General features: G+C 46.6%; 1 protein-coding gene across 4 annotated transcripts in view; it reads left to right on the forward strand.

Moving 5' to 3' along the window:
- MAP4K3 (mitogen-activated protein kinase kinase kinase kinase 3) overlaps window positions 1-23,837 on the forward strand; it is a 265,723-nt gene that overhangs the window by 221,020 nt on the left and 20,866 nt on the right. For all 4 annotated transcript variants that reach the window (XM_066595838.1, XM_066595839.1, XM_066595840.1 and 1 more), the window contains 7 exons: window positions 2,187-2,349; window positions 2,510-2,634; window positions 5,133-5,174; window positions 16,633-16,717; window positions 17,680-17,759; window positions 17,867-17,927; window positions 19,353-19,470. In XM_066595838.1, coding sequence (XP_066451935.1) covers window positions 2,187-2,349; window positions 2,510-2,634; window positions 5,133-5,174; window positions 16,633-16,717; window positions 17,680-17,759; window positions 17,867-17,927; window positions 19,353-19,470 — 674 coding nt within the window. The remainder of the gene's footprint in view (window positions 1-2,186; window positions 2,350-2,509; window positions 2,635-5,132; window positions 5,175-16,632; window positions 16,718-17,679; window positions 17,760-17,866; window positions 17,928-19,352; window positions 19,471-23,837) is intronic.

Below are 23,837 nucleotides of genomic sequence, written 5' to 3' on the forward strand. Positions count from 1 at the left end.
GAGACCCACAGACAATACAACAATTACAAGTGATATACAATCAGTTTGAAACAAAAGGCGTAGGGGTAGTACAGGGGGTACAAGGGAGGGAGAGGGGGGGAAGAGGCATGGGGGAACACTGTTGTACCTCCTCTAGCTTGGATACAAAATGTGATACGGGCGGACATGGAGGCTCTAATACACTGTTGGACCACCTCTAGCTTGGATACAAGATGTGATACGGAAGGACAGGGAGGTTCTAGCTTGGATACAAGATGTGAAACAGATGAGCATGGAGGTTCTAGTAGCCTGTTTTACCACCTCTAGTGTGGATACAAGATGTGATACAGACAGGCATGGAGGCATACAGGTTCTGTACGGTATCCTGCTGCATATCTGTTCACATCTACTGTAACTAAACCTCTAGATCGTGCAAGCTCATAGGTTGTTGAAGTTGGCATCTCAGGGGGTCCCATACATGTTCTATTGGAGATAAATCTGGTGACCAGGCAGCCCACAGAAGTGTGACAATGTTGTGGGGACATTCCTGTCACCCCCTTGTGTGTGCGGCTGGAGCATTATACTGCTGGAAAATGCCTCTTGGAAGCCGCCATGAGAGGAACACGTGGCTGCAGGATGTCCTGAACATATCGCTGAGCTGTCATTGTCCCTCGTACCACTACTAGGGGTGACCGTCTGTCGTATGCGACCAGACCACCACACCAGCAGTAGTGTGTTGCTACACAGTAAAGGCAGGACAGAGGCACTCACCCCGCGGTCTCCAGACACGAACACGGACGTCATTGGTGCCCAAACTAAACCTGGAATTGGTGCTGAAAACAACGTAGTTCCACTCCGTAGCAGTCCAGTTTTGTTGTTCATGACAACAGAGGCGACTGTGGGTGGGTGTCAAAGGTAGTACATTTAATAGGCACCATGAAACCAAATGACCTTCAGCTGAGCACCTGGAAATGGTTCCGATAGACATAGGTCCGTAACGATGGTGCCTCCTGTCTCTGGATGGTGGACAATGAAACAGTTGGAGCTGCTCGTTCTTTTTGTACGATCAACACCTCCTAACAGTCTGGTCAGAACAGCCCAGGTGGCAGCAATTCGTTGATGCCACCATCCAGCTTCTCACGTACTCTGTTAATTGTGCAAAATCTTTTGGATTGCATCGTAGAGGCGTCTAGTGGTCAACAAGCTCTACACAAGCGGAAAGAGAAGTCACTACACACAAGGAGCCTCTGAGAGCCTTTTTATAGGCCATAGGGGGGAACCACTGTTAGGGTCTCCGGTGACCTGTTCATCTAATCACACCACAACTCTAATCCTTCGTATATCTACCTGAGATGTAACTGCATGCTGAGTCTTGCAGCAAAATGACAACTTCCTCTAGAGGTTGGATATTTTTTTGACAATGAGGGTACATTAAAGGGGTTATCCCAAAATAGATTTTCATCAGACATGTACATTATAGGTGATAGAAGTATGATCAATGGGGGTCCCCACCAATCCTGAGAATGGGTAGTTCTCCCTCTATTTGGCACCTTGGACTCAATGTACCCACTTGCAGTGACGTGAAGAGTAAATGGGACAGTGCTTACACATGCATAGTTTCACACCATTCATTTCAATGCGGCTACCAGAAATAGCCGAGCACAAGCGCTTGGCTATCTCCATTAGCTCCATTGAAAATGAATGGAGCAGCACCATGCACATGTGACCATCCCTCCATTTGATCTCGTCCTCACTGAGGGGGGGGGGGGTTGCAGCAATCGGGCATCAATTTGTAAAGGCTGGATAACCCGTTTTAATATCTGTCCCACTTGAGTTTGGAAAATCACTGTTTAATACTTCTGCTTATATGTATCTTGGTAGTTCGGCAAATCCTGTCATTTCATTTCACTAGTCAGTTTACATTCTAGACCAAGTAATAAGTAACATTTCTACCATTACTTTTCACACTGAGCCAATTATAATTCCATTTATACAGACTGCTAGTGGCCAGGTCATCCGAGAGCTTAATACACGGTACACAGTTCACAGTTCATTGGGAGTCATCTGCTCTGATGCGATCACTTTTGCTTGGACCATTAGTGGATACTCCCCACACAGTTTAGCAGCAATTACTGTAACACAATTTATAGAAGATGTTCCGAATTAGAATGTTTTACTTTTGTTTGCTTCTCTTTCATATTTTGCAGCCTAAATCGATATTCATACCCCAGGAGTCGAGCGCTTCTGAAGACGATAACCAAGGAACAATCAAGAGGTGTCCCATCTCGGAAAGCCCAGCAAGGCCTGCTTCCTATGTACCTCCAAGACCACCCCCTCCACGATTGCCACCCAACAAACCAAATGTGTTAGGTAATCTTACATGCGCTTCCTTTTACAAATTCTATTTTGTTCTTCAGGGCTAGAGTTCTCACGTCACCACATTATTTACTTCTGTGATTACGTTTTAAATAAATTGTTCGTTTTGATATTTTATTTGTCATATTAGAAAAAGTTTTTGCCTTTCACACAGGTAATGGACTAGGTTCATTCCAAGTGAATGGAGACCGGGACACCTCTTCGCTTCCTCAACAGCTAGATAGCCGGACTTCCAAGTCCCTAAGCGTGCCTACACGAAAAGAAAAGAAAGATGTGCCGGTAAGACTTAATGGCGTTCATGCTGCGCAAGATTCAAAACTGATGACATGCTGAACTCACAGAAGAGAATACAAAGCCGGCATGGCTACCTCTGCCTCATTTTAGGCTATCCAACCTCACTCAGATGACCCAGCAGTTATTTGCAGGCAATATTTACTAGAAAGTCGCAAGTACTGCCTTGTTTTTTTTAATTTGGAACAAGTGGAGATACAATCTAGGCAATTTGGCGCCACTTTCCAATAAATTCCGACAAACAGTGGGATAAAATTATCCAACTTCTCTTTGTATTAAATCTATTTAAACCAGCAGATACACGTTTCGGGGTAGGCCCCTTCATCAGTTAGGCTGGGTGAGACCTAACTCTTGGGACTGGAGGATGTACCCAAAAGCGCTGGTGGTACCAGAAGGCGTTGTGAGCCTATCCAGGGAGCACCAGGAGAAGTGGTCACGGAATTACGAGTTTTGTATCTCCACTTGCTCCATTTTGACCACCATTTGGTGGATTTATCTGGTCGGCAGTGCCTCCTAGTGAAATTAGTTTCACACACATTCGGTTTTTTTTCTCTTCAGCTTCTTGAGGCCTCAGGACCTCGGACTTCCTACCGGGCCCCAGACCCTCATATACATCGGTTTTGCTCCACCCCTTTTCTATCTCTTTGTTTTTTAACTTGACCCATTATGAAGTCTCGATATTAATATGGCCTTATTTATATTTAAATAGTGTGTTGATAGACATAGGCCCGGATCACATCTCCTCTTGCAGTGCTTTTTCTTCCGGTAAAATGTCGGGCAGCTGAGCGAAAACCAAGCGGACCCCATTATAGTCAATAGGGGTATTCGGCGCTTTTCAACTCTGTCATAAGATAGAGCCGTTCGCCCAGGGGATTCACTTTTCCTGTTCCCTGAATGGAGCAGGAAAGTGGAACCCTCGTCGCAGATATGAAAGCAGCCATATACATTTAAGCTTGCAAATTTATTTTTCATTGTATGAACTTAGCACAGACTTAGGTTTTGAACCAATTTAAAGGGGTGGTCTCGCGAAACCAAGTGGGGTTATACACTTCCGTATGGCCATATTAATGCACTTTGTAATATACATCGTGCATTAAATATGAGCCATACAGAAGTTATTCCACTTACCTGCTCCGTTGCTAGCGTCCTCGTCTCCATGGTTCCGTCTAAATTCGCCGGCAGCTTGCTTTTTTAGACGCGCTTGCGCAGTCCGGTCTTCTCCATTCAGCACGAGCCGCTTCAGTGTGCTCCCCGCTACAGCTCTTCTGCGCATGCGCAGACGAGCTGTCACTGCTCGGGAGCGCGCTGAAGCGGCCATTCTGCACCATCCTCTGTTAGAGGAAGGTGCAGAAACTGGAGCTGCCCAGCGGAGAAGACCAGCCCAGCCCAGCAGCCCCGAGAAGCCTCCCAGGTAAGTGATGGGTCGGGGGGGGCTGCCGCTGCGCCGGGCTGCGCCGGGGGGGGGGCTGCCGCTGCGCCGGGGGGGCTGCCGCTGCGCCGGGGGAGCTAGCGCTAGGCCGGGGGGGGCTGTCGCTAGGCCGGGGGGGGCTGTCGCTAGGCCGGGGGGGCTGTCGCTGCGCCGGGGGAGCTAGCGCTAGGCCGGGGGGGCTGTCGCTGCGATGGGGGGGGCTGTCGCTAGGCCGGGGGGGCTGTCGCTAGGCCGGGGGGGCTGTCGCTAGGCCGGGGGGGCTGTCGCTAGGCCGGGGGGGCTGCCGCTGCGCCGGGGGAGCTAGCGCTAGGCCGGGGGGGGCTGTCGCTAGGCCGGGGGGGCTGTCGCTGCGCCGGGGGAGCTAGCGCTAGGCCGGGGGGGCTGTCGCTGGGCCGGGGGGGCTGTCGCTGGGCCGGGGGGGCTGTCGCTGCGATGGGGGGGGCTGTCGCTAGGCCGGGGGGGCTGTCGCTGCGCCGGGGGAGCTAGCGCTAGGCCGGGGGGGCTGTCGCTGGGCCGGGGGGGCTGTCGCTGCGCCGGGGGAGCTAGCGCTAGGCCGGGGGGGCTGTCGCTGCGATGGGGGGGGCTGTCGCTGCGCCGGGGGAGCTAGCGCTGGGGAGCCGGGGGCTAGCGCCGGTTACCTGCTGTCTGGTCGGCGGCTGCGGGGCGTCTGGTCGGCGGCTGCGATGCGTCCGGTTGCCATGGAGACACAGCTGGCGGCGTCTCGGGAGCGCGCACGTCGGGCTGCAGCGAGCGACTGGGAAAGAGCCGGCGGCCATCTTGAGGAAACTTTTATAAGTTGCTGAAACGCTGGAACGGTAAGTACGAACCAGCTAGAAATGTCATTTACAGGGGGGCTTAGTAATGTGTGTTTAATGGGGGGGACTGGGCAAAAAAAAAAATTAACTGCTTCCTCGAGACATCTCCTTTAATATATGTCAAATGCATTTTTATCAAGCTTTTCTGAAGTGAAACTCTTGTCGCAGTTTATCAGATTTGTGCCTAGTTATACAAGTGATAAAAACATGTATCTGATTTTATTATTTCTGCTCTGTTTTAGAAGCCAATAAGTAATGGACTTCCACCTACGCCAAAAGTGCATGTAAGTATCTAGTAATGATATGATCTGCTGGCAGAATGCACAAATTCACACTTGTCGTGCAGATGAGGCATATATTTACACTGAACTCAGCTGGATGCGGGAGTCTGAATGATTTATCGGCCCCTGTAAAAGTTGTTAAAGTAGTCACTTACTTTAGGTGATACTCAAGGGGTATTGCAGCCTATCAATCAGATATGCCTAATTATATATAGACTGTTCATCGGAGAAGAGTGCAATGAGAAACACTCAAGTGATGTTTCCAAGCTCTTCTGTTTTACTGTTGCAATGCAAGAGGTTATATAGTGTAGCAACCCCACAAAGTAAACAATTCAAAGTCTACAGCATGCACGATAGTTCTATCTTAGTAAAACATTACAAAGGTTAATTGTGACAAAGCTGCATGCTCAGAATCTGAGACCCTGTTAGTAAAACCACAATGCCTGTCTTTTATACACGTACTTCTCGCTGTGCACATGGCACAAATATTATGCACACGACACTACTGTGTAAAATATAATTCAATACTTTCACAAAGAGCCCTTCGTATTTGGTAAAAAGAAGTGATTGAGGTACCTGCCACTTCATTGTGTGCATGTTAATGAGCCTGATATTCCCCATCTGTACACACAGACAAGGCTGGTGGCTAATTAAGCTGCTGATTGGTGCTTCATAATGTGCTGGGAGTGAGACATAAGAAATTAAACCTGGGAATCAAAGTGTTTGCATATTCTACAAATCTAACCACAATGGCCAGTGGCGCAAAAATTAATTGAATTGGTAAATAGAATAATGGACACCTGTAAATGTTGAGCAACGCTGAGATCTGTCATACGACGGACACTTTTCTTATTTATTTATTTTTAACCATAAAGCAACCACCTATTTACCACTAGGGGGAGCTTACTGCGTACAGATTTATACAGCTGTCATAGAACTCAATGCTAGGTGCATTACATGCCCAGCAATGGCCAATGCTGGTAGAAGGCATCAAATCAGGAGGAAGGTGTAGAAGCATTCAGGTAGAGGAAAGGGTTGAGCAAAGGAGAGCGTAGGAATGAAAGACAACCTAAGCAGTAGAAATAAGCACGGTTTGCTGAATCAACACAACATGCAGCTCCAATACGTGCTTTATGTGTAAGGCTACCTACATATGGGCAAGCGCGATATCGGGCTGTGAATCTCAGTCTGATATCGCAGTCGTAAATGTACGATTTATCCACGAATGCGAGGCGGTTTTCAGGCAGAAGTGCATTGTATCTGTGAAGTTTGCGCGATGGAGGATTGGAAGTGTTTCCCATTGATTTTATAGGAAAACCTTGTATTGCACTTGCAGGCAAGGTATTAAAGGTCCCATTGAAATCAATGGGCGGTGCATTCCGAGAAGCGCAAAGGTAGAGCATGCCATGATTTTTTCCGCACCACATCGCTCGTGTATATGAGTTTATTCCAAAGAATGAGTTCATATTCACACGAGACTTGTGCGTCTCGCAAATCTTGCGTGATTTTCTCTGAGGAGGAATTCTTGAGCGAGTTTTGCTTACAGATTCTTTACCGAAAGTTTCTTAATTATATGTTGTTTTCTGTTCCATCAGCATGTGATAAACAGAGGCTGTGCGGAGAGAATGATAGGGGTGGTGGGCCGTGCAGTGTAATCGGTTATGGAACTGGGTCCTAGGGTTGCCGTATTCTGCGTTCTACCAGCACCCATTTCACCAGGGCCAGGTGATGCGCCATGTGAAAAGGAGCAAGTCATGCACTTCTCATGCCAACCCAGAATAGAGGCAACTGCTTCTAAAAACATCACCTGTCAATGCAAGTTGATCCAACTTAGTTAAATCTGTTTATGGGAAGCCTGGATGATCAGCAGTGTCACACTACATTTCCCAGTGGTGGTGCCCACTTTCTCAACGGCACGTTTCCATAGTTCTGCCCCGGATACATCACTATATCACTAGGCATGTTTGTCATTCAGGAGGCTTCAGAAATGTGCGAGATCTGTCAGGATTGTAATGGATGCTACCCAGCTTTCCCAGGAGTAGATGCAACTGAGAAAAAAAACTGAAGGAAATGAATCATCGTGACACATAAGGAAATCAAAGGAAATGAGAAAAGCTTCCTAAAAGGCTTTTTTCATTGTACATGTTTTTCATCTTTTCCGTAGAAGTGGCAGCTGATTGACATGTAGTGTCTGATGTCTCCGTTTAATTCTCAAGACTGTAGAAGTAAGAGATTTGATAACGACTACAAGCAGCTTTATAGTCAAAGTGATCATTTTCAGATTTGCAGACTCACTGAAACTTTGCTTTTTTTCTCATTAATGCACATAAATCCTGCAAATTCATACAGTTCCTAAAACCCCTCTTCCTCATTACACGTACATTAAAATGACGTTTTCTGCCGCACATCTGATCTACAGCGCCATCAGCATCGCCTCAGATGGTATAAAGTAAGCCAGGGCTGTAATGGATGTATGGATGGCATTCCTCCTTTTCTGCAGTATTTCTGAAGCTTCGGTCCGCCACTTCTCATGTAACATTGCTTATACTGCCATCTTGTGGTTACTGCTGTTTTATTTTAGTTTTTTTCACCCTAAAACAAGCTCAGCATTTCCTGAGTTCACCTCAATAACAAACTGTGCATTTGCTGGCGTGGATTTAGTTTTTAGAGCTTTATTTTGAGTGTACCACAAGATCTCCATAGCCGTCCTCGTCACAACATCTCCAACCTAGTTTTTCATGCACTCTCCACTGTTAAAATGTGATCAGTCAGCAGGCCTCTGCGCTCGGTCTGCTTGTCACTAGGGTTTGATGTGCTGGGAAGAAGTGTATTTCATGCATGAACTGAGATGAACTCTTCAATAGCACTGTCTTCTTGTAGACCAAGATTTCCAGCAGATTCTGTCCTCTCCAGAAACGGGGGAAAAACTTGTGTGAGAATTTAAAGGGCCACTCCGGGGATTTTTCTTTTGTTTGCGTTTTCATTCATTATTCAGCTATTCCCCACAGTATATATAAGTGGGCTAGTGTCACCTTGGTTAGTTATATTTTTTTTGTCCGAAACGCCCAGCTTTTTTTTCCCCTCAAATGGTCGGAAATTCCGTATCAACTCCAAAATTGTTTGCAAATAAGAAAAGTTTGTTCACACATTGGGCTGTTTAACTTGAAGAATTAGCAAACTTGAGAAGAACATAATAATACAGAATATCGGTCTAATACAAAAAGTTTGAAAATAAGAGAAAAGATGAATAGTTCTGTATATAACTAACTGGCACAAGTTCTCTTTCTTCTTTTCTGGACCAGATATGGTCAGGGTTGTCACGCTGCACACACCAGCAGTAGTCTGCCATCATGTTTCTCTTCCACAAGGCTGTATTTTCTTTAGTCCTTGGGGTGTTGTAAAACAGCCACATATGTAACAGAAGATATCTGGCTTGTTCTTGCATTTTCCACAAACCATTTTCCGAATGGTTGACAAAATGAAAAGTTAATTACATCAAATGCCTTAACTAATAGTATCTGCCAAATGTATCTCTTACCATGTTACATGTTAGCATGTAAGACCTACCCGTATGTATGATAGGATGGTATGTTAGTGTCGGAATGTGTAGCAATGAGTTTACAACTGTAACACATACTACATGCTATCTAGTCTAATCAGTCAGATGTTACTTGATCGTGAAATGTATCACATAACATTTGCCTCTGGCTTGCTCTTGGCACAGTGGTGATCTTTTTCTTGTAGACACTCAATACAGCTATGACTAGGGCTGACTTAAAAAAAAGTTTGGTACAGTGTTAGCCAGTAGAGCAAAATCTAATTGTTCTCAGCAAGAGAAACAAAGTAATCCTATAGATATGATACCTTTTATTGGTATACCATCAAAAGGTATCATATCTACAGGATTACTTGAAAATTGCTCAAGATTTGTGCATTGTGAGACGCACAAATATGAACCCCCATTCTTTTGAATGCGGTTATACACCTGAGCGATTTTTTTTTTTCCTTTTCTTTCCATGCATGGCACCGCGATACGACGTGGGTATCAAATTGCGCCATGTCCTATCTTGTGCGTGCTCTCGCATCACAGCACCCATTGTTGTCAAAGGGGTCGGCAGCAGCATGGCACCATGTGCTAGGTGCACGTGATGCAAGGTCTCCCATTGTTTTCACTCCGCAGTCCGCCACCGGGGCTGGGGGTGGGATTCGCAACCCCATATTGCGCTCACCCATGTTAAAGGGGTTGTCCCGCGCCGAAACGGGTTTTGTTTTTTTTTTAAACACCCCCCCCCCCCGTTCGGCGCGAGACAACCCCGATGCAGGGGTTAAAAAAACAACCCGCACAGCGCTTACCTGAATCCCGGCGGTCCGGCGTCTTCATACTTACCTGCTGAAGATGGCCGCCGGGATCCTCTGTCTCCGTGGACCGCAGGGCTTCTGTGCGGTCCATTGCCGATTCCAGCCTCCTGATTGGCTGGAATCGGCACGTGACGGGGCGGAGCTACACGGAGCCGGCATTCTACACGAGCGGCCCCATAGAAGACTGCAGAAGACCCGGACTGCGCAAGCGCGGCTAATTTGGCCATCGGAGGGCGAAAATTAGTCGGCTCCATGGGAACGAGGACGCCAGCAACGGAGCAGGTAAGTATAAAACTTTTTATAACTTCTGTATGGCTCATAATTAATGCACAATGTACATTACAAAGTGCATTAATATGGCCATACAGAAGTGTATAGACCCACTTGCTGCCGCGGGACAACCCCTTTAAATTAGCCTGAATTCTACAGGCTTCGTCTGTGTAGGACTATTTATCTCATCCAGTTTATTGTATTTGTGCCTTGCACCTTCTTTCACAAGAATAACCACCTACTGAATTAATTGGATGTTAACTGTCTATTGAACTAATTATACTGCAACGGGATTAATGTATAATACTGCCTGTATTCATATGCCAAAATTATGGAATAGTTCATTATTTACCAGTTCTAGCTCTCTGCTTATTGAATCTCATTTGAAAGGATCAGTCATGGATATCTCTTTGATTCAGTCTTCAGATTCTAGCTCATGTATTTCATATGTAAATCATAGAGTCGATATAAAAAGTCTAAACACCTCTGTTAAAGTGCCAGGTTTTTGTCATGTTAAAAAATGTGACCAAGATGAATCGTTATTTCCATCTTCAATGTGACCCGTTATCTGTACAATGCCATTGGAAAACAAACTGAAATCATTTAGGGTGGGAAACTAAAAATAACACTAGAATAATGTGGTTGTGTTGAGAATTAGCCAGGCAGATTTAACCCTTACCAATCCACTGTCTGACCTCTGAAGACATTATTATTTAAGGCTATACAGCTCCGATGTTTGAATATGTCCGTCGGGGTTCTCTTACTGTATATTGCCAGCCTCTCTGCTGTCAGAGCCTATCCAACGTGTTACCTCATGCAGTACTGGCTTTAGCCAGCAGATAGTACCATTGTATAATGGCAGAAAAAGAGTAAGCCCCCTAGGAAAACCAGGATACAAATTGGATTGGAAAGGGGTTAAACTCATGTTAAATAGTCAGCCATTATTTACAGTGATTTTGATTTACCCCATATAAAGTTCAGCTCTTAGAGGAGAATTTTCCTGACATTTTCTCAGGATAGGTCATCAATAGTTGATCGGCCGGGGTCTGCCGCTCGGGACCCCGAACGATCAGCTGAGTGGGCGCATGTTGTCAGTGCAGGTCATCAATAGTATTTCAGTGTAAAACTCCTTTAATGTTTTCTCTCCTTGCCCTCCAGAAAAAAATGAAATAAAAGCTATACAATATATCAAATGTACCCAAAAAACAGTACCAGTAAAAACAACAACTTGTCACACAAAAAAACAAGCCCTCATATGACCGTGCCAAAATAGGCAATGTCACTAAGGGGTTAAAACACTGTGCCAGTCCTCTGCTACTGTGAAAGCACACGAGTGAAATTCATTGGCAGGATTTTCGGGCTCCTAAACGCCCTACAGTCGTCTCCTTACCCCAAAATCGATTAACTAAAACTTGTAGATGATGTAACTATTCGTGCGCTGGTTGTGAACAGGTGGGTAATGTACCTGCTAGGAAAAGCCTCACTTGCAGCAAGCGAGGAGTCTCATTAAAAATACTTGCAATATACAACAATAGTTTGTGATGATTGGCGCCTTGGATTTGCCACCTCTTCAACTGGCACGCCAAGATGAAAGTTGTTGTTTTTTCTGTTGATTACATGCTGAAAGCAAAATTGGAATCGCGGAAGAATTGCTGCCTGCCTTTGCTCAATTACAAGAACAGGAGGAAATGCAGACGACAAATATAGACAGAAAGATCTGGAATTAGATGTGGCAAATTTATGTGATGTGTGTTTTGAAACATTCATTGCAAAGCTCATTTCACTGAAATACACCATTAAGAATATTTTGCATAAAAGCAGCATCTGTGCTTGAGTTTCAGCAAGTCAGCTAAGCAAGACAACAGCAGAAATAAGCGGTGCCATATTCTGGAGGGCTGGAGACTGAATGACTCATTAATTGCAGGCTGGCAGCGGCACATTCACTGCTGCCAGTTACTTACAGCGAAACAATGGCTAAGAAGAGGAGCCCAGGGCTGCTGAGGATCAACTTTCTTATCTTTGCCTTGGGAGAAAAATGGTGCAGATAGACATCATTTCCTGTTCCGTCTCTGACCCTGAACGGTTATGCTGACTTATCACATGTGTTGTCATCTTATATCCCCATTATATTGGTATAGCTGTTTTTATACCCGATTCTTTCAGTCAAACGGAGCATTAAAAGGATTTCCAGAATTGCGGATAAAGAGTCAACTTTTTTCCTGAAACAGCCCCACTCCTGTTCATGGGTTGTGTCTGGTATTGCAGATGGACCCTGTTCCCAAAGATGGGGATTAACTGCACTACCAGTCACAGTCCATGGACAAAATGGATCGTTGTCTCCGGGAATAAAGTGCTTTTTTTTCTTATTACAGACAACCCTTTTAGTCTGTGGGGAAAAAAAACTGCAAAAACATTAAAAGGTATAGAGAGAACGTGACGCCTAATAATCATACAAGACTGCTAGATAAGCAAAACTGTCATTATCAATACTGAAAGCATATCCACTTTCATGTAACTTTTAAGAATAAGCTGCTGTATGTAAATGAGACATAACACAATTTTTGTTCATTGTGTGACTTGTATCCTGCTTTTTTCACCAATTTTCCATTCTGCCAGATCAATCTCTAACACACCATTGTCCCTGAGATGGGGGGTGGTGACTAGCTACTATGATAACTACCTACACTGCATACATGGAAAAACAGGACATTTTTTTCTGTGTGTTGGTAGCACACCCTTATAAGTAACAACAGCATGACAGAAATTATACAGCAGTACTGAGCCATGTAGATGTGATTTCGGTAGCTGTGAGACAGTAAACATTTACTACTAGCTGCAGCAGCAGGTGTGAATCTCTCTGCTTCTGTCTTCCTTTTCCCTGTCCTCTCAATAGATTTGAGACAAGATTCCCATTTCCTGTGATTCCTCTTGTCTATTACTAGGGATCGACTTCACTTGACAATAGGCAGTTGATGGCAAATTAGAAGGAAGGGAGAGCCATAGTGGCCAGAACTCTAGAGTGATTTTTGAGTACAAAAAGTCATTTTAGGTAAATACAATGATTTGCACTTTTGCTAGACATCTCATTGACTATCACATAAACACGTTTATTCAAAGTGTAGTGCCTATTTAATGTAAATATATATGTTGTTTTTACATATAGATTAATTTCTTAAAGGCAGGGCCGTATTTACAGCCCATATTGCTTTAGGCATTCAGCCTGAATATGCCCTTATTAACCCTTTCCAATCCACTGTCTGCCGTTTTCCTACATTCTGATTGAAGCTTGTACAGCTCCAATGTCGGGGCTCAGTCACACGGGCGTTTTGTCGCACAAATTTTTGTGCGCATAACTGGTGCGTTCAAAAAATCGCGTGACGAAAGCTGGCGTCACGGCGAAAAATCTGCACCTAGCAGCGTTTAAACCACCCGTCTGACCTGAGTATATGCGCAGTGCGCTTCAAAATGCGCATAACTCTTTGAGCAGCCCAAACTTTTTCGTTCTGCTCCATGACAGAGGTACAGTGCGTTGTAGTCAAAAAATATAAATCGCAGGCATCTTCTGAACATGTGTCGGTGCGCAACATTGAAACTCAGAACGCAGATAGCCGTGATCTGGATATCGTTGTGTCCTATAATTTTCGCCGCATGCGTTTCTGCGCATAAAAGATTCGCACATGTGACCGCTCCTATTGCAAAGCATTGTGTCTATATAGATGCAGATCGCAAATGCAGCTGTCAGACGAGTGTACGAACGCCCGTGTGACTGAGCCCTCAGAAGACGTCCGACAGGGTATTCTTACCGTTTATTTCCAGCTACTCTGCTGTTAGAGCCTCTTTGGCGCACACACACTGGCTTTAGCCAGCAGATCACACCATTGTATAACAGCAAAAAGAGAAAGCCTTTTAGGAAACTCTGAATCCAAAATTGGATTGGAAAGGGTCAAAGGCAAATTTATGCTCACCAGTTCTTATCATGATTTGCTCATATAATAATGATAATTGTTCAGTGTTAACAAAGGAGAGGATCAACAATAAAACTGACACCACCACACCGAGATGGGATTACACTACCACACCCCTAATGGGATTACACCACCACCACCCCCCACGGGATTACAGCACCACACCCCTAACAGGATTTACACCACCATACCCCTGACGGGAAAACACCTCCCATGGGATTACACCACCACAACTCCCCCCCTCAGGATTAAACCACCACACCGAAGCGGGATTACACTACCACACTCCCTATGGGATTACACCACCACACCCCTGACAGGAAAGCACCTCCCATGGGATTACACCACCACACTTCTCCCCTCAGGATTACACCACCACACCGCAACAGGATTACACTACCACACTCCCTATGAGATTACACCACCACACCCCCCACGGGATTACACCACCACACCCCTAACAGGATTATACCACCATTCCCCGGACAGGAAAACGCAACCACACCCCTGACAGGAAAATACCTCCCATGGGATTACACCACCACAACTCCCCCCTCAGGATTACACCACCACACCCCCCACGAGATTACACCACCACACCCCCCACGGGATTACACCCCACGGGTTTACACCACCACACCCCCCACGGGTTTACACCACCACACTCCCCACGGGATTACACCACCACACCCCCCACGGGATTACACCACCATACCCCCCACGGGATTACACCACCATACCCCTAACAGGATTATACCACCCTTCCCCGGACAGGAAAACACAACCACACCCCTGACAGGAAAACACCTCCCATGGGATTACACCACCACAACTCCCCCCTCAGGATTACACCACCACACACCCCACGGGATTACACCACCACACCCCTAACAGGATTGTGAATGCAGCCTAAATTCACTAGAGTTTTTGGTTTCCGTCTAGCCTTTCTGTTATGGGAGCAGCTAAACAAAAAGCTAATGGAAATGCAAAAGGGAAGCAAGCGGATAACTTTCCATTATAGACCGTTTTCTATCGACAACAATTTAAAAAAATGAAATGTCGCAGTCCTGTTTGGATCCGTTTTTTGAACTGGAAACAAAAATGTGTCGGTCTGCACTTTTGATTCAGCTTAAAAAATGGAATGGAGATGGAAAATTTACAAACCGATTGAAACTGAAGGTCTTCATTTTCAGCACAAGTCTATGGCCACAAAGACTGCATCATTATCTTTCCATTTAGCCGCTCCCATGGTTGAATTACACTAATTTCACACACAAGCTTGAGCACGTTATCCAGGCAAGTCCAAAAGTTACCTATACATTGTGACCAGCCTCGGGAAAACACACAGCGTGACGCCATTGACCCTTTATACTTACTGAGCCTGCCGTGGTGACTTCAACTGTAGGAATCGGCACAGCTGAGCTCCAGAGATAGTGGCCAAGGCGCTTCCTCTGAGGACTACAACGCGGCATCACAGGGACTTTCAAACGCTGAATGGTGGAACGGCAGGTTGACTACTGCTCCACCAATCAACTAAAGCCAACACTGCTGAGAGATAGATAGAGGAGGGAGAAGATGAGAGAAGTGTAGTTGTGATTCCGAAAAATGTCTCCACCCTCCCTTCTTTGAATGTTTGCCCAGTGGTGTGTGTATTGACCATGGGTGAGTGGACAGGTGGGTAGATCAGGACCCACCCCATTCTCCCTTGCTGGCTGGAGATCCAGATCCTGAGTGGTCAGTGACCAAAAAAATAAAAATACTGGCTGCTCCTATGGCCGCCCCTTCCTGACTGGATGCCTTAAGCACTGGACCTCTAGTGCCTTTTGACAAATATGGGCCTAGTTAAAGGGAAGTCTGTCACATTTGCACAGCACCATAAACCAAATTAGGCTGCTGTTAGGGGACGTGACTGGGAGCCAGGTAAGGTGTTTTTTTTTATCTCCCCTGCTCCCACAATCCAGCAGTGTTCCCCTCTGAATTTGGTGTGTGGCATAAAAGTCTGACTCTTTTCAGAGTCCCGTGTATATGCTCTTCTATACAAGTTGCGCACACTCAAGAGTCAGATTTTCTGCCGTTCGTCACATGCAGAGGGGAACACTGCTGGATCATGGTAGCGAGTGACTATAAAAAAAATATCTCACCAACACCATATATTTATCCTAAAGAAAATCTGTTACCATGGTCTTGCAGCCCCTTACTGAGCGCACTATACGGTAGTGCCTGTAACACTGATTACAGTGATATGTCTGCTGTGTGGATCTGTGATGTAGTTTTGGAGAAACTAGCAGCCAGACACAGAACTAGTCGTGCATAGTCATGAGCTGCAGGCTAACCACACCCACACCATCCTTCAACCAATGATTAGTAGCTCTCTTTACACACAGTAACAAGCAGAGAACAGGCAATCATTAGCAGGGTGGGTGTGGCTAGCCTGCAGCTCATGAATATCCAGGACTACTTTAAGTAGTCCTCTATGCATGTGCGGCTGTTAATGTAATTTTCTCCAAAACTACTGCGCAGATACACACAGTAGACATATCACTGTGATCGGCATGACTATCACAACTTTGTGCTGCCCTTGGATAGGGGTGCAAAAATCTAGAGACAGAGTGTCTTTAAGGTCGCATGTAGAACAAGGAGAAATCTTTAGACTTTTTAAGATTTTTCGAAAACACTCTTAAAGGTAACAAGATCATATTTCAGGTAATGCACAGTATATCCAGTTGGATTGAAATGCACTTACTGTTTGAGTTCACCCTCTACTTGTAGAGTTATGCATGTGTTCGATTTGGTAATGCGGAATTCTGCCGATAGTTGTTTGGGGCTTATGCTGTCATGTATTAATTATGTTGTTTCATTTATAACAGATGGGTGCATGTTTTTCAAAAGTATTTAATGGCTGTCCCTTGAAGATCTATTGTGCAACATCATGGATAAATCCAGAAACAAGAGGTATTAAAGTCACAACCATATCCTAAACATTCTGCAAAACATCAATTTACCAGCCACAGGAAATACCCTATAAAGGTTGGAATGGACCAAAGGCTGATTTACACACATTGATTAGCACTCAAAATTTGTCTAAACGACAGCTTTTGGGTGATCATCTTTGTGTGTAAATGTGTGCCCATCCTGCACTTACCATGCACTATTTGTCCAGCATAAAAGCCATCGTCCCTGATAAGAGGGACCGCATGCTGAGTTCTCCAGCACTGATAACATATTTATTAGCTGACAGCCCCATGGCAGAACAATGGACATGTATTTAAAGAACAGATCACCTGCTGTTCTGTAAATACATCTGGCAGCTGATTTACATGCAAATGATGTTAATTAGCTGCTAATGGACATTAGCAGCTAATTAACATCATTAGTATCTATGCAAGATGATCACTCAAAGCTGTCAGTTTCTGATGAATTTTAAGCGACCATCTTTGTGTGTAAATTGACCTTAACTGTGGATTAGGAATTTGTCAGACCATGCTAGCAAGACCGCCCCCAAAAATGGGCTAGGTGAGTTCCTAATGACGAGTCAAGCTGCTGGATTGGGAGCACTCATTGGCCATGCTCTTGGTGGAGATCCAGAGGTGGCATTCAGTATATAGCAGAAGGGATGATTGCATACGGATATGTAGCATATATATCATCATCTCCTCTGTGCTCTTACAGTGGGAAATGGTCACATGACCCTAGTGATGGAGTTTCAGTTCTCTTTTAACTTTTTGTTTGGTGGAGAATGTTGGACAAATACTACTCAAGAATCTCCAAAAGGATGCATGGGTCTTGCATGTAATATATATAATCTGGGGTTCTCAGCACCGACTCCCCTTTATAATATGGCGTATATCATTTGTTGTTACATGGATTTATACTGCGTTCAATAAGTTGTAATTGTCCAAGTCTCTTCCTTCCAGATCAGTATCTGATATTTGGTGCCGAGGAAGGGATTTACACTTTGAATTTGAATGAATTGCATGAAACATCAATGGAACAGGTATCATTGAAATGCTATTGTTGGATACTTCCTGCGTAATCTTACTTATTCTCACATGCATTCGCCGTATGTATAAATACCATTAAGAATTGTAATGTCTCCTTCAGCTTTTCCCAAGAAGATGTACATGGATGTATGTAATGAACAACTGCCTCCTCTCCCTATCTGGTATGTTATACTTATTAACCCCTGAAAGATGCAGCCTTTTTATTCTTTCCATTTTTGGTTTCTCCTCCCAACTTTTAATAAGTCTTATTTTTCTATTGACATAGATGTCTTGGGGCTTGTATTTTGCGGGACGAGTTGTATTTTTCAGTGGTAATATTTAATGTACCATATAATGTACTGAAAAATGTTAAAAAATTTCTAAGGGTAAAGAAATAGGAAAAAAAGCAATTTCACTATGTTATCATGGCAGGGCTGTACACTATGTGCACACTGCGGCAAAAATGACATGATAGCTTTATTCTCTGTATAGTACGAGCACGTACGTGATACCAGGTTTGGTTTTTTTTGCTGCACTATTTTTAAAAATATCTGTAAAAACACATATATTTACTGTTGCCATCTTCTGACCGCCATAACTGTTTATCTTTCTGTCAGTGGTCCTGTGTGAGGGCTTGTTATGTGTACGATTATCTATGTTTTCTATTGGTACCATTTTTGGAGTGATTGCAACTTTTTGATCGTTTTTTTTTTTCTTGTTTGTTTTTAAACAAAGTGAATAGCTTTGCTCAGCATGAGCCAGAATTGTTTAGTCTTTGAACGACTGCCTCTTCTATATGAATGGAGGTGGTTGACTGAAAGAGATCTCCATCACGCTTTATTCACTGAGCAACTATTGCTCCTATGTAAAGTTAAGTAGGTAGCTTTATATTGTATTTTGACAGGCAGTCTATCAAGACATGTCACAAGCACTACCCCTGTATACACACCTTAACCCAAGACGATGTACATGACCATCATTTGGAGTTAAGGGGTTACTTTACAGAAAATGCTGCAACTGGCAGAAATGAATCTTAATGATCATTAATGTGTAAAGCCCCTTTTACATGCAACGATTATTGCTAAAAATGACTTTTGAGTGATAATCGTTGCGTGTAAACACTTCCATCTTTCGGCTGAACAATGATTTTTAGGTGAGCATAAAATCCATCGTTCAACCAGAGAGAGCTAGCAGGGACCGCAGGCTGTGTTCTCCACAGGAGCAGCTGATTACATTGTACTCAGCTGACAGCCCACAGCAGCCCATGGGAAGACAATGCAGCTGAGTTCAAAGTCCAGACCACATGCTGGGATTTGCAAACAGCTTCTGGAGGCTCATTTGCACATAATTGAAGCTGATAAAGTGCTAATGGGCATTAGTGCCCATTAGTACTTTATGCAAAATGATCACTAGAACTGTCAATGTAAATGAGCCTTAAGATTTAGAACTTGACACAAAGGGTGTTTTGTGGTAATATCACGTCTTTAATCTGTTTAGTATTACGCATTAAGGTATTGGATTGGTTTCCAGTTGGATCCAATTGCCCTTTATGTTGTCTGTGGTTTATGTGAGCTAATACTATTATACCTCTTCTCTCTCACATGCAGGTAAAGCCCCCCAACTTTATTCACACAATCTCCCTGGCCTGTTTGATTATGCAAGACAAATGCAAAAATTGCCTGTTGCTATTCCAGCTCACAAGCTTCCCGACAGAATACTCCCCAGGTAGGCTTGCGAAAATGAGATTGACTTTCAGTTGTCTTGGATGATTTCACAGTCTGCATCACAGGCTCATTGCTGTATTGGTTGCACAGAGCTATTAAAGGGCTGCCATACAGGTGCACAAGTCCCCACTGTACCTCCGTAGGACTCTGATTTCAGACAACGGCATACAGTGCTATTTTTGTTTGTTGGAATCCATTAGGAAAAAAAATTGTGTCATGCTCCGTCAAATTCTGTATGGATGGACGTGTTCGTCAGTAGTAACATGGCCTCTAGGGAAGAATATCTCTGTATATAGAGAATCCAGCCAAGATGAACAGCTACTGAGAGCTAATCAGAACAACACCAGGGGGCGCCACAACAAGTGACAAACCCCATGTGGTCTTGTTTATAACTGTCATAGGGACATTGTGTGGATCTATATACAGCCACAGTGTTTCTGTTTTCCTTATACTGTATGTTGGACTTAGGGAGGTTTCACATCTACATTGGAACTTCCAGTTGGAGATTACGTCACAGATCCGGCTCAAAATACCAGAAGAGAAAGCATTTTTCTCGCTCGTGTCATTGGGGTACACAGCAAAGACCGTGGGATATAGCTTCTGCCACTAGGAGGCGACACTAAGCACAAAAAGTTAGCTCCGCCCTCTGGCTATATCCCTCCTGCCGACAGCAGGCTAATCAGTTTTTAGCTTAGTGTCTCGTAGGAGGACGGTCGTGCCCGTTAGGGCTAGTTTTAAGGGCCAGGGTTAGACGGAGAGGCAGGACGCTCCCCATCAAACCCGAACGGAGAGGAGGGCGAACAACCTCGGGTTTGTCCAGGTTGCTTCTTGCCCGGCCCGCCTCAGAAGAAAAGGTGGCCCATCCGGATCATATATATCTGCATGTAGCCCGCCAGCGAGAGCCCCCCATGTTTGGTGCAGAGGTCCTCATCCCCTTCCCATGGGCAGGCGATGTTACAGGGGTAGGCTGCTGGAACTGGGGAGCCGCTATTTCCACCAGCAAGGACGCAAGAGGTGAGTATGCGCTGGCGACCTTCCCTTCCCCCCTCCCTTGGCTCTCCCCGTATGTCGCGGCATGGCGTAGGGTAAGCGCTAGTGTGCCCATATTATAGTGCAGCGGCTGGCAGGTTAATCTCTCCCTCTGCTCCCTTTGAGCTAGCAGGCAGCGCGGGGGGCTGTTTCTGGGTGATGGCTTACCTGGTGGTGTTCTGGTGCTGGTATCAGGGCACGAGCATGCTGAGTTGGCATGGCTACACGCGGTGGTGTCCCGGCGAGGCACCTTAGTAGCACAGCGCATTGACATAGTGCCGCCCGGGCTTTGGCTCCTGGCAATTGGGGGCACTCCTGCAGCATATGGGGCACAATAGGGGGCCTCTGTGCAGCCCTGGGCGCGGCAGCAACACTCTGGACTGATGGGGGGCGTGGCTACGACTTGACCACGCCCTAGCACGCATGGGGGCGTGGCTTCGCGGGACGCAGCGTAGGGGGCGTGGCTTAGCTGCGTGGGGGCGTGGCTTCGCGGCGCCGCGCGTAGGGGGCGTGGCCTCTTTGGGATGCACGGTGCCCCTCTCCGGCCCCTCCCTTCCTCCCTCCCTCTCAAGGATTGTGAGGAGGGATGATGTGGTGAAGCAGCATATTGGGAGACAGCGCGCCAAAGATTGAGACCGCCCTGCGCCTCCACTCCTTGCTGCTGTGCTTGCTCAGGCTGGTGTGCAGTACAAGTCAAAGTTCCAGGAGGCCTCTTCAGCATCTGCAGGCTCTCGACTCAGCGGCTCCCCGGACCTCGACAAGGACCCAGGGTAAGCTGCCTGGCGGCGATCTTCCCCCTCTTGCTGCTCATCCCTCCTGCCGGCGGTTGGCATAGAGGAGGATAGTTTGCAGCTTTTTGCCAGGTCAAAATCCCAGCACCATGTCCGACCTCAGAGTTCTGAAGGCTGGACCAGGGACAGCAAGAGCAACGCGCTTGGCTTGCTCACGCCGTAACCTAGAGTTCGCATGCGGACAGGCTGAGCTATTTTGTAGAGACTGCTCCCCAGCGAAACAAGTGACAGTGCAAAGCACCCCTCCCCCGTTCAGCCCCCATTTATGGCCGAGCTGGAGTGGGCCCGCTCCTTGTCCCTTGCAGGGTCGATCCTCACTCGGGCGTCTGGTGCGATTTTGGAGAAGTTGGCACAGGACGCTTCCGGTTCATGTGAGAGAAACAGAGATGGCTCGCAGCGCGGCCGTCGGCGAAGACGGGACAGGCCCCCGGACTCACGGCGGTCCTCCCGGTCTCCATCCTCCTCGCCGTTTTGCGCTCCTCGGGTACGAGGTCGCGCCGATCATCGACAGAGAAGGTCTGTTCGGACGAGGATTGGTTTGACTCCTCCTCAGACTTTGTCATGGAGGAGGATCAGGTCCTTAGATTTTCGGCGATGGTGGAGAGCTTAGGGGATACGTTTCAGCTCACTGAGCAAGAGCCACAGGCGTCTGGGATCCTTTTCTTTTAGGCAGCCCAGACACTTCCTGAAGACCTTTCCTGCCCATGAGGCCTTTGACAAGGTCCTATCTAAGGAGTGGAAGGCACCGGGATAAGCGTTCCTTCCAAGTTTGGTTACTTGGACGGGAAATACCTCTTCTCGCAAAAGTTAGGAGAAGTAGTCGATCCCACCGCTAGTTGATTCGCCTATCTCTCGCCTGGTTAAGCCTATTATGCTGCCTACGGCGGAGTCCTCCTATCTCACGGATTTCAAGGATCGAAAGGTCGAGGCGTTGGCGAAGACCGTTTTCGAGGCGGTTAGGTCGGCTCTTAAGCCTGTGTTTGCCTCTTCCCGGGTCAGTAAGGCTATTACTGACTGGGCAAAACGGTTACGAGGGGGAGTCCTTGAAGGGGCTTCTCCCGGGAATTTGCCAGGCACAGCACAGCAGATGCAGCCAAACAGGTGGCTCGGGCCTCTGCAGCATCAATGGCAACTTGCCGGAGCCTATGGTTAAAATCGTGGGATGCAGATGCTTCTTCAAAGGGGTCGTTAATCAATATGCCCTTTGGAGGATCTCGCCTTTTTGGCGCCGAGCTAGTCGGGCTCATCTCAGAGGGTCAACGGGCATTCTAAGCTGAATGTTCTTGCTCTCGTCAGATGGCGGCCCCCAGCCAGCATGTCCGCCTGGGAGGCCCAGGTCCCGTTGACTTCTACGGGTAAAAGGAGCTCGCTTTTGCCGCAGCAGAGACTTTTGCCCCTGTCGCCGAACGAGTTCTCGCAGGATGGAGAGGAAAGGTCCGCAGGAGCGGGTATAAAGGAAGAGGACTCCCTTTAAACCAAGGTCTCTTGGCGTGGGCCTCAGCCTACGAAGAGTTCCAAAAGCCCTCCGCATGAGGGACTGCCCCCACCTGTTTCCGGATAGGGTGGGGGGTCGGCTTCTCTAGGTCAGCCAGGTCTGGTCGACTCATGTCTCAGATTCCTGGGTGCAGGAGGTCGTGTCCAGGGGCTATGCAATAGAGTTCCTGATGCAACCACACGTCCGCCCCCTTTTTTTTTTTTCGGCCCAGAACCCCGAGGGACCCAGGGAAAGCAGCAGCTATCCTCAAGGCGGTCCACACTCTCTATTTTGCAGGGGGTGGTGCAAGCTCTCCCCGAGCATCACTGTGCGGGGTTCTACACTAATCCTTTGGTGGTCCCCGAAAAGGGTGGCTGTCTGTCCGATTGTGGCTCTAAAGAAATTGATCAAGTTGGTGGCGGTTCGTCATTTCCGCATGGAATCTGTACGACCGGTCATCGCATCCTTGGAGGCAGGGGAGTTCCTTTCCTCGATAGATATCCAGGATGCATATTTACAAATCCCCATTCATCAGGCGCACCAGCGCTTCCTCCGATTCGGGCACTGGATCGGATGGTTTCCAGTTCACAGCGTTGCTTTTCGGGCTGGCAACAGCTCCCAGGGTGTTTACAAGAGTCTTAACCGCAGTAATGGCATTCGTGCATTCCAGGGGGGTCGTTGCCATGCCATATCTGGACGACATCCTGGTAAAGCCCCGACCCAGCGGGACAACCTGGAGAGCCTGCAGATTGCCTTGGACACTCTTCCAGGTTTGGCTGGCTGATTATTACAAGAGGCATCTCTTGTGCCAGCACAATGCATGGTGTACCTGGGGATGTGCTTCGACACGATTCTGGGTCGAGTGGCTCACCCGGAGGCAAAACACCAGCTGCTGCAGAAGCAAGTACTGTCCCTTCTATGACGGCAACTGGTGGCGATCCGCCATGCAATGAAGGTCTTGGGCCTAATGGTCTCGTTTTCTGAGGCGGTTTCATTTGCCCAGTTTGGGTTGGCATGATCCCTCGATCGGAAGATAAGCATTCCACCTGGGGTTCAGCAGTCACTCCAGTGATG

The sequence above is a fragment of the Eleutherodactylus coqui genome, chromosome 3, assembly GCF_035609145.1.
Source record: "Eleutherodactylus coqui strain aEleCoq1 chromosome 3, aEleCoq1.hap1, whole genome shotgun sequence".
NCBI classification, from domain to species: Eukaryota; Metazoa; Chordata; class Amphibia; order Anura; family Eleutherodactylidae; genus Eleutherodactylus; species Eleutherodactylus coqui.